The sequence below is a fragment of the Mesoplodon mirus genome, assembly GCF_964341445.2.
Source record: "Mesoplodon mirus genome assembly, chromosome: 14".
Classification (NCBI taxonomy): domain Eukaryota; kingdom Metazoa; phylum Chordata; class Mammalia; order Artiodactyla; family Ziphiidae; genus Mesoplodon; species Mesoplodon mirus.
The window spans coordinates 78,224,193-78,238,368 of NC_138990.1; the positions used below are offsets into that span (position 1 = coordinate 78,224,193).

At 39.4% G+C, this 14,176-nt stretch overlaps 1 protein-coding gene across 3 annotated transcripts in view; it reads left to right on the forward strand.

Annotated features, from left to right (window-relative positions):
* The window catches only part of UGP2 (UDP-glucose pyrophosphorylase 2), a 65,977-nt gene that overhangs the window by 17,723 nt on the left and 34,078 nt on the right, over positions 1–14,176 (forward strand). For all 3 annotated transcript variants that reach the window (XM_082642264.1, XM_082642263.1, XM_082642262.1), the window contains exons 2-3: positions 5,933–6,060; positions 6,905–7,012. In XM_082642264.1, the coding sequence (XP_082498390.1) occupies positions 5,947–6,060; positions 6,905–7,012 (222 nt within the window). In that variant the 5' untranslated portion in view covers positions 5,933–5,946. The remainder of the gene's footprint in view (positions 1–5,932; positions 6,061–6,904; positions 7,013–14,176) is intronic.

The following is a 14,176-nucleotide window of genomic DNA, read 5'->3' on the forward strand; positions in this document are numbered from 1 at the left end:
TGTGCTGTTGGATTCTGTTTGCTAGTATTTTGTTGAGGATTTTTGCATCTATGTTCATCAGTGATATTGGCCTGTAGTTTTCTTTCTTTGTGACATCCTTGTCTGGTTTGGGTATCAAGGTGATGGTGGCCTCGTAGAATGAGTTTGGGAGTGTTCCTCCCTCTGCTATATTTTGGAAGAGTTTCAGAAGGATAGGTGTTAGCTCTTCTCTAAATGCTTGATAGAATTCGCCTGTGAAGCCATCTGGTCCTGGGCTTTTGTTTGTTGGAAGATTTTTTATCACAGTCTCAATTTCAGTGCTTGTGATTGGTCTGTTCATATTTTCTATTTCTTCCTGATTCAGTCTTGGCAGGTTGTGCATTTCTAAGAATTTGTCCATTTCTTCCAGGTTGTCCATTTTATTGGCATAGAGTTGCTTATAGTAATCTCTCATGATCTTTTGTATTTCTGCAGTGTCAGTTGTTACTTCTCCTTTTTCATTTCTAATTCTATTGATTTGAGTCTTCTCCCTTTTTTTCTTGATGAGTCTGGCTAATGGTTTATCAATTTTGTTTATCTTCTCAAAGAACCAGCTTTTAGTTTTATTGATCTTTGCTATCGTTTCCTTCATTTCTTTTTCATTTATTTCTGATCTGATTTTTATGATTTCTTTCCTTCTGCTAACTTTGGGATGTTTTTGTTCTTCTTTCTCTAATTGCTTTAGGTGCAAGGTTAGGTTGTTTATTCGAGATGTTTCCTGTTTCTTAAGGTGGGATTGTATTGCTATAAACTTCCCTCTTAGAACTGCTTTTGCTGCATCCCATAGGTTTTGGGTCGTCGTGTCTCCATTGTCATTTGTTTCTAGGTATTTTTTAATTTCCTCTTTGATTTCTTCAGTGATCACTTCATTATTAAGTAGTGTATTGTTTAGCCTCCATGTGTTTGTATTTTTTACAGATCTTTTCCTGTAATTGATATCTAGTCTCATAGCATTGTGGTCGGAAAAGATACTTGATACAATTTCAATTTTTTTAAATTTACCAAGGCTTGATTTGTGACCCAAGATATGATCTATCCTGGAGAATGTTCCATGAGCACTTGAGAAAAATGTGTATTCTGTTGTTTTTGGATGGAATGTCCTATAAATATCAATTAAGTCCATCTTGTTGAATGCATCATTTAAAGCTTGTGTTTCCTTATTTATTTTCATTTTGGAAGATCTGTCCATTGGTGAAAGTGGGGTGTTAAAGTCCCCTACTATGAGTGTGTTACTGTTGATTTCTCCTTTTATGGCTGTTAGTATTTGCCTTATGTATTGAGGTGCTCCTATGTTTGGTGCATAAATATTTACAATTGTTATATCTTCTTCTTGGATCGATCCCTTGATCATTATGTAGTGTCCTTCTTTGTCTCTTCTAATAGTCTTTACTTTAAAGTCTATTTTGTCTGATATGAGAATTGCTACTCCAGCTTTCTTTTGGTTTCCATTTGCATGGAATATCTTTTTCCATCCCCTTACTTTCAGTCTGTATGTGTCTCTAGGTCTGAAGTGGGTCTCTTGTAGACAGCATATATATGGGTCTTGTTTTTGTATCCATTCAGCCAATCTGTGTCTTTTGGTGGGAGCATTTAGTCCATTTACATTTAAGGTAATTATTGATATGTATGTTCCTGTTCCCATTTTCTTAATTGTTTTGGGTTCGTTATTGTAGGTCTTTTCCTTCTGTTGTGTTTCTTGCCTAGAGAAGTTCCTTTAGCATTTGTTGTAAAGCTGGTTTGGTGGTGCTGAACTCTCTCAGCTTTTGCTTGTCTGTAAACGTTTTAATTTCTCCATCAAATCTGAATGAGATCCTTGCTGGGTAGAGTAATCTTGGTTGCAGGTTTTTCTCCTTCATCACTTTAATTATGTCCTGCCACTCCCTTCTGGCTTGTAGAGTTTCTGCTGAGAGATCAGCTGTTATCCTGATGGGGATTCCCTTGTGTGTTATTTGTTGTTTTTCCCTTGCTGCTTTTAATATGATTTCTTTGTGTTTAATTTTTGACAGTTTGATTAATATGTGTCTTGGCGTATTTCTCCTTGGATTTATTCTGTATGGGACTCTCTGTGCCTCCTGGACTTGATTAACTATTTCCTTTCCTATATTAGGGAAGTTTTCAACTATAATCTCTTCAAATATTTTCTCAGTCCCTTTCTTTTTCTCTTCTTCTTCTGGAACCCCTATAATTCGAATGTTGGTGCGTTTAATGTTGTCCCAGAGGTCTCTGAGACTGTCCTCTGTTCTTTTCATTCATTTTTCTTTATTTTGCTCTGCATCAGTTATTTCCACTATTTTATCTTCCACCTCACTTATCCGTTCTTCTGCCTCAGTTATTCTGCTATTGATCCCATCTAGAGTATTTTTTATTTCATGTATTGTGTTTTTAATCGATGCTTGATTCATCTTTAGTTCTTCTAGGTCCTTGTTAACTGTTTCTTGCATTTTGTCTATTCTATTTCCAAGATTTTGGATCTGGGAAATAGAATCTTGGATCATCTTTACCATCATTATTCTGAATTCTTTTTCAGGTAGACTGCCTATTACCTCTTCATTTGTTAGGTCTGGTGGGTTTTTATCTTGCTCCTTCTCCTGCTGTGTGTTTTTCTGTCTTCTCATTTTGCTTATGTTACTGTGTTTGGGGTCTCCTTTTTGCAGGCTGCAGGTTCGTAGTTCCCGTTGTTTTTGGTGTCTGTCCCCAGTGGCTAAGGTTGGTTTAGTGGGTTGTGTAGGCTTCCTGGTGGAGGGGACTAGTGCCTGTGTTCTAGTGGATGAGGCTGGATCTTGTCTTTCTGGTGGGCTGGTCCACGTCTGGTGGTGTGTTTTGGGGTGTCTGCAGACTTTTTATGAGTTTAGGCCACCTCTCTGCTAATGGGTGGCGTTGTGTTCCTGTCTTGCTAGTTGTTTGGCTTAGGGTGTCCAGCACTGTAGCTTGCTGGTCGTTGAGTGAAGCTGGGTGCTGGTGTTGAGATGGAGATCTCTGGAAGATTTTCGCCGTTTGATATTATGTGGAGCTGGGAGGTCTCTTGTGGACCAGTGTCCTGAAGTTGGCTCTCCCACCTCAGAGGCACAGCACTGACTCCGGGCTCCTCAATTTGGGATGATGTGTTGTCTATTCATGTATTCCACAGATGCAGGGTACATCAAGTTGATTGTGGAGCTTTAATCCGCTGCTTCTGAGGCTGCTGGGAGAGGTTTCCCTTTCTCTTCTTTGTTCTCACAGCTCCTGGGTCTCAGCTTTGGATTTGGCCCCGCCTCTGTGTGTAGGTCGCCGGAGGGCGTCTGTTCTTTGCTCAGACAGGACAGGGTTAAAGGAGCAGCCTCTTCGGGGACTCTGGCTCACTCAGGCCGGGCGGGAGGGAGGGGCACGGAGTGCGGGGCGAGCCTGCAGCGGCAAAGGTCGGCGTGACGTTGCAGCAGCCCGAGGCGCGCCGTGCGTTCTCCCAGGGAAGCCGCCCCTGGATCCCGGGACCCCGGCAGTGGCGGGCTGCACAGGCTCCCGGAAGGGCGGTGTGGGCAGTGACCTGTGCTCGCACACAGGCTTCTTGGCGGCAGCAGCAGCAGCCCCAGCGTCCCACGCCTGTCTCTGGGCTCCGCGCTTTCAGTCGCGACTCGCGCCCGTCTGTAGAGCCCCTTTAAGCAGCGCTCTTAATCCCCTCTCCTCGCGCACCAGGAAACCAAGAGGGAAGAAAAAGTCTCTTGCCTCTTCGGCAGCTCCAGAGTTTTCCCGGACTCCCTGCCGGCTAGCTGTGGCACATTAGCCCCCTTCAGGCTGAGTTCTCGCCGCCAGCCCCAGTCCTCTCCCTGCGCTCTGACTGAAGCCCGAGCCTCAGCTTCCAGCGCTGCGCGCCCCAGCGGGCGAGCAGACAAGCCTCTCGGGCTGGTGAGTGCCGCTCGGCACTGATCCTGTGTGGGGATCTCTCCGCTTTGCCCTACCCAGGTATGTGGGGGGTTTCTTGCCTTTTGGGAGGTCTGGGGTCTTCTGCCAGCGTTCAGTAGGTGTTCTGTAGGAGTTGTTCCACGTGTAGCTGTATTTCTGGTGTATCCGTGGGGAGGAAGGTGATCTCCGCGTCTTACTCTTCCGCCATCTTACCCGGAAGTCTTGAATTCATTTTTAATTTTAATTTTATTTCATACAATGTGTAGACAGTTACCTGTTCTCTGCATTTATAAGTATAAACAATATAAGTCTGTTAATTCTGTAATTTTATAATTATGTAACTCTATCCTATCCTTAAAACGTTTAAAGTAAACCCTTTATGTGCAAAAAAAAAAAGTTATGCTAACGTGTTCATCCATTATCATCATCTTTTACATGTTATAATCAAATTGCTACTTACTAGTTGAAACATATCTTTATGTTGTTTATGGAACATACAGGTGTGTGTTTCTTATGATGTTTCTTAGCTCACAAAGAAGTTATTTATGAACTACAGTGTAGGTCATTTTGGTAGTTTTACTGGAGTAAAATAACTGGAGTCCATAAATTAAGCCTTTAAGAAAAGCAGTTAGAAAACACTATTTTAGGATTAGATTGTGTGCTTTCACCAAATTCCCTTGTATTTTTTTTTTTATTTTAATGTGTTGGAAATTGTGTATATACTTTTTTTTTTGAAGAGCTATGATAAATAACTCATTTGTTAACATTTTTCGGTGTTTGGGAAAGGCTATCTACATTAAATTACCTCAGGAATTACATATTTACTAATTTTTAATAGTACTTTACTAATTTCTGCTCTCAAAACTATCTTTAAAATATTGATTATGTTGCCTTTAATTCTGTCTATATGCTTCCTTCTGCCCAGATAACAAATGAAGGAATTTATGGTATGTGGGAGTGTTTTTAGGTATGTTGAAATATGGTTTTGCTAAATTAACCAACATTTGTAGAACTAACTAGCTATCAAAAGAAATGTTTGAACATAAGCTTCAAAAATACATTTATAAAATAAGATTGAGTTAGGTATTGAGGATAAAGGGGGGGGTGAACAATAATCCGATTGTTCCTTATTTTACAAGAAGTAGACAAGATAATTTCTGTCTAGATAATGAAGTATGTAAAACAACCTTGTTGGCCTTTTCCTCCTAAGGTACTTGGGCCTGGGATGTTTTCTTTTTCTGCGTTTTTCTTTGTTTGTTTTCATCCGACGGGCATTTCTGTCACCTTTAGTGAGATCTACCTGTCATAGAGGTGCCCAGCTATGCCAGAAGTCCTGATAGTCTTGTCCAGCACACATGAGCATTGAAAAGTTTGGCTGAAATTAGGAACCAGAAACAGGGAGGCAGCCCTGTGTCCTTCTCCTTTTAAAATGAAAATTTTGATGCCAGGAAAGTAGAGGCACTTTGGAATAGCCAGCATCTCTCAAGGGTTTCTTCTTTAGGGAGGAATATGAACTAGAGTGGCTCCCCTTCTAAAATGGAAAGGATTCCTTAAATTTTTCATCTGTCCTGGAGGAGGAAGGAGTCAATTTGGCTTCAGTTGCCAACCCCTTCAGCTCTCTTATGAGGCAGCAGTTCCATAAGGACAGGTTCTATACAATATGCCCTCATTAATGTTATTCCAGGTGTTCTCATTTTTCTCCAGCTTTGACAGCTAGGACGGAAACATCAGCGGAGATGGACCTATATGCTCAAATGAAGATTAATCCTTTTACTTCCACCTGCTTCATCTCCCCAAAAGTGTTTAGTATTTTAGATACACCTGTAAAGCATATAGATGTACCAAACAGATTTGAGTGCCTATGATTATTGAGTCATAACTAGTTTACAATGCTAAAATCCTCCTGGAGATTGATGGGACCAGAAGATTGAGCCCTTTTCATTTGCTGGCACACCAGAAATAAATTGGTTGTGGTTTACCAGCTGTTTGAATGGCTGTCTGAGTTCTCAGTCTGTGGTTTTTATATTTTTGTTTTAAGATCTCAGCAAAGCAATGTCTCAAGATGGTGCTTCTCAGTTCCAAGAAGTCATTCGACAAGAACTAGAATTATCTGTGAAGAAGGAACTAGAAAAGATACTCACAACAGCACCATCACATGAGTTTGAAGTAAGGACCCTACACTGTTTTCGCTTTCATCCATCTACATACTGAGTTGCTATTGCTGCTACTGATCATCTAGCCTGAAATAAGCACAAGATGTAGTGATATATTTTAAAAATTAGGATTGCTCAATAATTAAGGATTTTCAATATTTGCCCATTATAAAACCATTGTCTTTTTTATTTTTTAAATTCTGGTAAGTTTCTAAAGTTTGAAAGAATCAGAACAAAATTACAATTTATGTGATCTGTGTTTTGGTATCATTGGATGGAAAAATGGATACCAGTGTTCAGTTAAAATTGTGAGAAGTTAATTGATCAACCTTATATCCTGCATGCCTTTTCCAAACAGCCAGTTCTAACAGAACTGTGCTACTCTGACAGCTATGATAGAGGTTTCCCAGAATAGGCAGGTGTTTACTTTTCTACTTATAAATCAATAGATTATCCTTTTCATTTTCAAATTTCAAGTTATACTTAATGTTTTGAGGTTAGCTGTTTTTTGCTCCTTCTTGTTCTTTTGGTGAAGATTAATTGTCACTTAAAAGAAGTAGAGAAATACATTGGTGAGTAAATGTAGAGAACCAGTTGGAATTCCCACAGGCCAGATGGTGTTCAGATTACATGATACAGGTGGGAGATGGGGAGTTTACTTGTATTCCTTTAAGTGTTGTTCCTATTAGCTTTTTTCCTCTTTAGTTTTAAATTGGGGTGTAAAAAAGTCTCTGCTGTACTCCATGTTTAAAGGTATAAGAATTTCACTGCAAGGTATTTTAAATGTACAATATATGTCTGTTTTTATTAAATATTAAGTATTCTGCTAGTTATAACAACGACTTCTATTCTCATAGCACACCAAAAAAGACCTCGATGGATTTCGGAAGCTATTTCATAGATTTCTGCAAGAAAAGGGACCTTCTGTGGATTGGGGAAAAATCCAGAGACCTCCAGAAGATTCGGTAAGTTTTGGATAAAGTGTAGGAAAATTTAAGGTAATTTCAGACACTGGTTTAACTTTGGGGGGTGGGATACTATAGGGTACCTGTAGGAACCATCAATTCAGACATTGAAACTACAGAGATAGCCTGCTACTACTTTCCTTTCTTTTAGACCCATCTATCCAGTCCTGCAGAGCACTTATGAAAGTCTAATCTCCCTATAACACTACCTCATAACTTAACATCCTTGAATGTGAGGCAGTTCTTTTGTTCAAACACATGGTAAGAGCTTCATTATGTTTTCTTCCTTCTATCTCCAAACCATCTGATTTCTCATTGCCTATAGGGTCATGTACAGTCATTGTCAGCTACTTAAAGCTCTCCCTGTGCTTTCAACTCATCTTTCTAGCTGTATTTCCCTTGCCTGCCTTTCTTGAACCAACCCAGCATTCCCTTCACATGCATAGTATTTCCCTGCTTCTAGACTTCTGTGTATGTTGTTTCCTTGGAATGCTACGGGCTCTTCACCTATCAAAATCCTGCTCATTCTTTGAGGCTCAGTCTAAATGACTCCACCTCTGTTGTCAGCTCCTAGCAGAAAGCTGCACCGAAGAGGTGTAATGCGTTAGTATCGGAGGTTCAAATCCTAGCTCTACTGCTTTTGAGCTTTGTGTAAAATGAGAATGATACCAAATGCTTTCTGTACTTCACAGGGTTGTTATGAGACTGTCTTAAGAAACATATGGAAACATGTTAAACCATGAAACATTTTGCAGATGTTCATGGTTATTTCTATCTTGCTGTGGTAGTAAGCCAGCCTAATTAGTAGCAGTTGTTTGTATGCATGTGTTGTCTTCTTACTAGTCTTTGAGGCCAGGAGACCATGTATCCTGAGTTGAATGATTGATGTAAATTAAGTGATTGTTTCAGGGACAGGTTTGGTTAACACAGTGACCTTTCTTTCCTTTCCTGTCAGCAGTTTTGACCACTGCTGCTTGTGGCATTTTTCACTGAAGGTAGAAAAGGCTTGATGGAGTGGAATAATTTTATGTAGATAGTTTATCTCTTATGTATCTGTAATCTTAAATAATCTAGTATTGGTTTAAAAACAGGGCTGTTTTAAGCAGGAGTTTGGCAAACTACTGTCTGAGGGCTGCACCACTGCTTGTGTTTTGTAAAGTTGTATTGGGACATAACTGCATGCATTCATTTGTATACCATATCTGGTGGCTTAAGCTAATGGAGTCCCTCATATTTCTTCCAATGAGAAAATCTTAAATGTAGTTCCTGGTGAAGAGTACTTTTTTTCCTATATGTCAAAATTGTCTTTCAGTTATAAAACTTTTAAAACTTATAAAATTTTTAAATTTTATAATTTTTAAAAATTATAAATTACATGCTCATGGTAAAAAAAGAAAACAAAGCAAAAAAAAAAAAATCCCACCTAAGCGTTCACCTTGAGGAGTCTCTCATTTTTGATGTTGAAGTTAAAATTCCTCGTCTGTAGTGCTTGCCAATTACAGTGTGTATATACATATATTTTTTTCTTTAGTGTCTTCTATTTTAGTCTTTGATTTCCTTTGCTCTAGTGATATACTGTGATTTATTTTTCTGCTTTTAAGTGGTAGAATTAATCATATTTTCTCCTGAAAAATTATTTAGAGCAATCTTCTGGATAGGTATATAATTTTAAAAAGGAACTAGTTGTAAATTCAGTCAGATTAAAAAAAGAATGTTTGGGAGTAGGCCTAAAATTATAATAAAAAATTTATGCGTTATGTATTTTCCCACTTTAAATACTTAATATTTTTGCTAGGTATTTATTCCTAGTTGAAATGACTTTACTTTTCTGATTAATGACAGACCTGGGGATAAAGGTATGGTTTTCTTCTTAATTCTTGCAGACTTGGGAATTTCTTTTCTCATTACACAAACTTAACCTTTTTTTTTTTTTTTTTCTTGCTGTACGCGGGCCTCTCACTGCTGTGGCCTCTCCCGTTGCGGAGCACAGGCTCCGGACGCGCAGGCTCAGTGGCCATGGCTCATGGGCCCAGCCGCTTCATGGCATGTGGGATCTTCCCGGACCGGGACACGAACCCTTGTCCCCTGCATCGGCAGGCGGACTCTCAACCACTGCGCCACCAGGGAAGCCCAAACAACCTTTTGATGATAGAGCCTACCTTGAAGGAAGGCACAAAAATGTATTACTTTCAGTATATTTTATGATTCAGGATTCTGCTTTGCCAATGGAGAAATCTGCCTTTGTGTATTTTGAGAGAAGATTATGATACATAGTAGGGTTTCTTGGCGTGGGGATTGGAGTGGGGGGGAGGAAGCAAGTAGAGGGATCAGAACCACCTAGGGATTTTTCCAGTTCAGCGCCACCATTCCAAACAAGGTCTTGACAGATCCTTTCAGGAGGCTATGCCCCTGCAGTGAGCTGTAGTTACTGATAGGAATGCTGAATTGATATAGAAAAAAAAAAAAAAAAGAAAGAAATAGAATATAGAATTCTGGATATAATATGATTTTATGAAGTCTTTTCTCTTTCTGTTTATAAAAATGTAAGTCTCCATTAAAAATATGTCTTTGGGCTTCCTGGTGGTGCAGTGGTTGAGAGTCCGCCTGCCGATGCAGGGGACACGGGTTTGTGCCCCGGTCCAGGAAGATCCCCATGCCACGGAGCGGCTGGGCCCGTGAGCCACGGTCGCTGAGCCTACGCGTCCGGAGCCTGTGCTCCGCAACGTGAGAGGCCACAGCAGTGAGAGGCCCGCATACCGCAAAAAAAAAAAAAAAAAAGTCTTTATTTTAAAGCCTAGGTTGTGAGCATCTTTAAAAAAATGTTCTTATAATCCCATGTGCCCTTAATGTTGAGGGTTGTGAAATGCAGAGGGAAAAAATAAGTTTGCTCTTTTAACTATGTTATGAGCTTCTTGAGGGCACAAATGTGTCTTATATACTCTGTAAACTATTAGCTTTAGCAAGTAGTTCTGAGAATACAAATTATAGGTTAATATTCATTCACCTTGCTTCTGCTACACGCCTCCGGCTCCCTCCCTCTCCCCCCGACTCCCAGGCTTTTTACTCTCTGGTCATAGAGATTATATAGAGGTCAGTTTTCCTTTCAAAACACAACATTATTTAGTGAACATAGGGTTTGTTTTTTTTAAGCATTTTTAAAAATTTGTTTTTGGCTGTGTTGGGTCTTCGTTGCTGCATGTGGGCTTTCTCTAGTTGTGGCAACCAGGGGCTACTCTTCGTTGCAGTGCGCGGGCTTGTCATTGCGGTGGCTTTTCTTGTTGTGGAGCACGGGCTCTAGGCACGCAGGCTTCAGTAGTTGTGGCACACGGCTCAGTAGTTGTGGCTCGAGGGCTCTAGAGCACAGGCTCAGTAGTTGTGGCACATGGGCTTAGTTGCTCTGCGGCATGTGGGATCTTCCCAGACCAGGGCTCGAACCCGTGTCCCCTGTGTTGGCAGGCGGATTCTTAACCACTGCGCCACCAGGGAAGCCTGAACATAGGTTTTTATTTTTTAAATGCAGGTGATACTGTACCCTCTTAACTAAAAAGAAATTATCGTCAGAGAATAGCCATTTAGAGTGACATTTCTCATGTCATCCTTGCATATATAGATCCTCATGACAGAGGATCTATATTTTTGTGTAGGAGTGGGCCACCTTGTTTTTTAAATAAAGTTTTATCAGAACACAACCACACTTACTCACTTACATATTGTCTGTAGCTGTTACAATGCTGTGATACTACAATGGCAGAGTTGAATAGTTGTGATGAAGACCATACGGCTTACAAAACCGGAAATACTTCCTTTCTGGACCTTTATGGAAAAAGTTTGTTGACCCCATTTTAGTATATTTATTTTTAGAAGATCTTCAGTAGTTTACTTCTTTGGTCCCCAGAAAACTGACCTCAAATGCCTTTTTCAATTCAGATGATTACATTTGAGGTAAAACTATCTTTTTGTAAATACTAGATTGGAGGATATACTTATAGAGAGACACTGAAATTTTATGTTGTCAAGTTTTACTTACTCATTCTTGCCTACTGTGTTGAATACTTAATTTTAGCTCTGTCAGTGAGCACATATATATATTTTATTAATTGAGGTATAACTAACATACAACATTTTATTACTTTCAGATGTACAACATAGTGATTTATTTTTTTTATTATTATTATTTTTTATATATTTTTTTCTTTTTATTAGTTTCTGCTTTATAACAAAGTGAATCAGTCATACATATACATCTGTTCCCACATCCCTTCCCTCATGCATCTCCCTCCCTCCCACCCTCCCCATCCCACCCCTCCAGGCGGTCACAAAGCACCGAGCTGATCTCCCTTTGCTCTGCGGCTGCTTCCCACTATCTATCTACCTTACGTTTGGTACTGTATATATGTCCATGCCTCTCTTTCGCTTTGTCACAGCTTACCCTTCCCCCTCCCCATATCCACAAGTCCATTCTCAAGTAGGTCTGTGTCTTTATTCCCGTTTTACCCCTAGGTCCTTCATGACATTTTTTTTTTTTTAAATTCCGTATATATGTGTTAGCATACGGTATTTGTCTTTCTCTTTCTGACTTACTTCACTCTGTATGACAGACTCTAGGTCTATCCACCTCATTACAAATAGCTCAGTTTTGTTTCTTTTTATGGCTGAGTAATATTCCATTGTATATATGTGCCACGTCTTCTTTATCCATTCATCCGATGATGGACACTTAGGTTGTTTCCAGCTCCGGGCTATTGTGAATAGAGCTGCAATGAACATTTTGGTACATGTCTCTTTTGGAATTATGGTTTTCTCAGGGTATATGCCTAGTAGTGGGATTGCTGGGTCATATGGTAGTTCTATTTTTAGTTTTTTAAGGAACCTCCATACTGTTCTCCATAGTGGCTGTACCAATTCACATTCCCACCAGCAGTGCAAGAGTGTTCCCTTTTCTCCACACCCTCTCCAGCATTTATTGTTTCTAGATTTCTTGATGATGGCCATTCTGACTGGTGTGAGATGATATCTCATTGTAGTTTTGATTTGCATTTCTCTAATGATTAATGATGTTGAGCATTCTTTCATGTGTTTGTTGGCAGTCTGTATATCTTCTTTGGAGAAATGCCTATTTAAGTCTTCTACCCATTTTTGGATTGGGTTGTTTGTTTTTTTGCTATTGAGCTGCATGAGCTGTTTATAAATTTTGGAGATTAATCCTTTGTCAGTTGCTTCATTTGCAAATATTTTCTCCCATTCTGAGGGTTGTCTTTTGGTCTTGTTTATGGTTTCCTTTGCTGTGCAAAAGCTTTGAAGTTTCATTAGGTCCCATGTGTTTATCTTTGTTTTTATTTCCATTTCTCTAGGAGGTGGGTCCAAAAGGATCTTGCTGTGATTTATGTCATAGAGTGTTCTACCTATGTTTTCCTCTAAGAGTTTGATAGTTTCTGGCCTTACATTTAAGTCTTTAATCCATTTTGAGCTTATTTTTGTGTATGGTGTTAGGGAGTGTTCCAATTTCATTCTTTTACATGTCCCTGTCCAGTTTTCCCACACCACTTATTGAAGAGGCTGTCCTTTCTCCACTGTACATTCCTGCCTCCTTTATCAAAGATAAGTTGGCCATATGTGCGTGGGTTTATCTCTGGGCTTTCTATCCTGATCCACTGATCTATCTTTCTGTTTTTATGCCAGTACCACACTGTCTTGATTACTGTAGCTTTGTAGTATAGTCTGAAGTCAGGGAGCCTGATTCCTCCAGCTCCGTTTTTCGTTCTCAAGATTGCTTTGGCTATTCGGGGTCTTTTGTTTTTCCAAACAAATTTTGAAAGTTTTTGTTCTAGTTCTGTGAAAAATGCCAGTGGTAGTTTGATAGGGATTGCATTGAATCTGTAGATTGCTTTGGGTAGTAGAGTCATTTTCACAATATTGATTCTTCCAATCCAGGAGCATGGTATATCTCTCCATCTATCTGTATCATCTTTAATTTCTTTCATCAGTGTCTTATAATTTTCTGCAAACAGGTCTTTTGTCTCCTTAGGTAGGTTTATTCCTAGATATTTTATTCTTTTTGTTGCAATGGTAAATGGGAGTGTTTTCTTGATTTCATTTTCAGATTTTTCATCATTAGTGTACAGGAATGCCAGAGATTTCTGTACATTAATTTTGTATCCTGCTACTTTACCAAATTCATTGATTAGCTCTAGTAGTTTTCTGGTAGCATCTTTAGGATTCTCTATGTATAGTATCATGTCATCTGCAAACAGTGACAGCTTTACTTCTTCTTTTCCAATTTGGATTCCTTTTATTTCCTTTTCTTCTCTGATTGCTGTGGCTAAAACTTCCAAAACTATGTTGAATAAGAGTGGTGAGAGTGGGCAGCCTTGTCTTGTTCCTGATCTTAGTGGAAATGGTTTCAGTTTTTCACCATTGAGGACAATGTTGGCTGTGGGTTTGTCATATATGGCCTTTATTATGTTGAGGAAAGTTCCCTCTATGCCTACTTTCTGCAGGGTTTTTATCATAAATGGGTGTTGAATTTTGTCGAAAGCTTTCTCTGCATCTATTGAGATGATCATATGGTTTTTCTCCTTCAACTTGTTAATATGGTGTATCACATTGATTGATTTGCGTATATTGAAGAATCCTTGCATTCCTGGAATAAACCCCACTTGATCATGGTGTATGATCCTTTTAATGTGCTGTTGGATTCTGTTTGCTAGTATTTTGTTGAGGATTTTTGCATCTGTGTTCATCAGTGATATTGGCCTGTAGTTTTCTTTCTTTGTGACATCCTTGCCTGGTTTTGGTATCAAGGTGATGGTGGCATCGTAGAATGAGTTTGGGAGTGTTCCTTCCTCTGATATTGTTTGGAAGAGTTTGAGAAGGATGGGTGTTAGCTCTTCTCTAAATGTTTGATAGAATTCGCCTGTGAAGCCATCTGGTCCTGGGCTTTTGTTTGATGGAAGATTTTTAATCACAGTTTCAATTTCAGTGCTTGTGATTGGTCTATTCATATTTTCTATTTCTTCCTGAGTCAGTCTTGGCAGGTTGTGCATTTCTAAGAATTTGTCCATCTCTTCCAGGTTGTCCATTTTATGGGCATAGAGTTGCTTATAGTAATCTCTCATGATCTTTTGTATTTCTGCAGTGTCAGTTGTTACTTCTCCTTTTTCATTT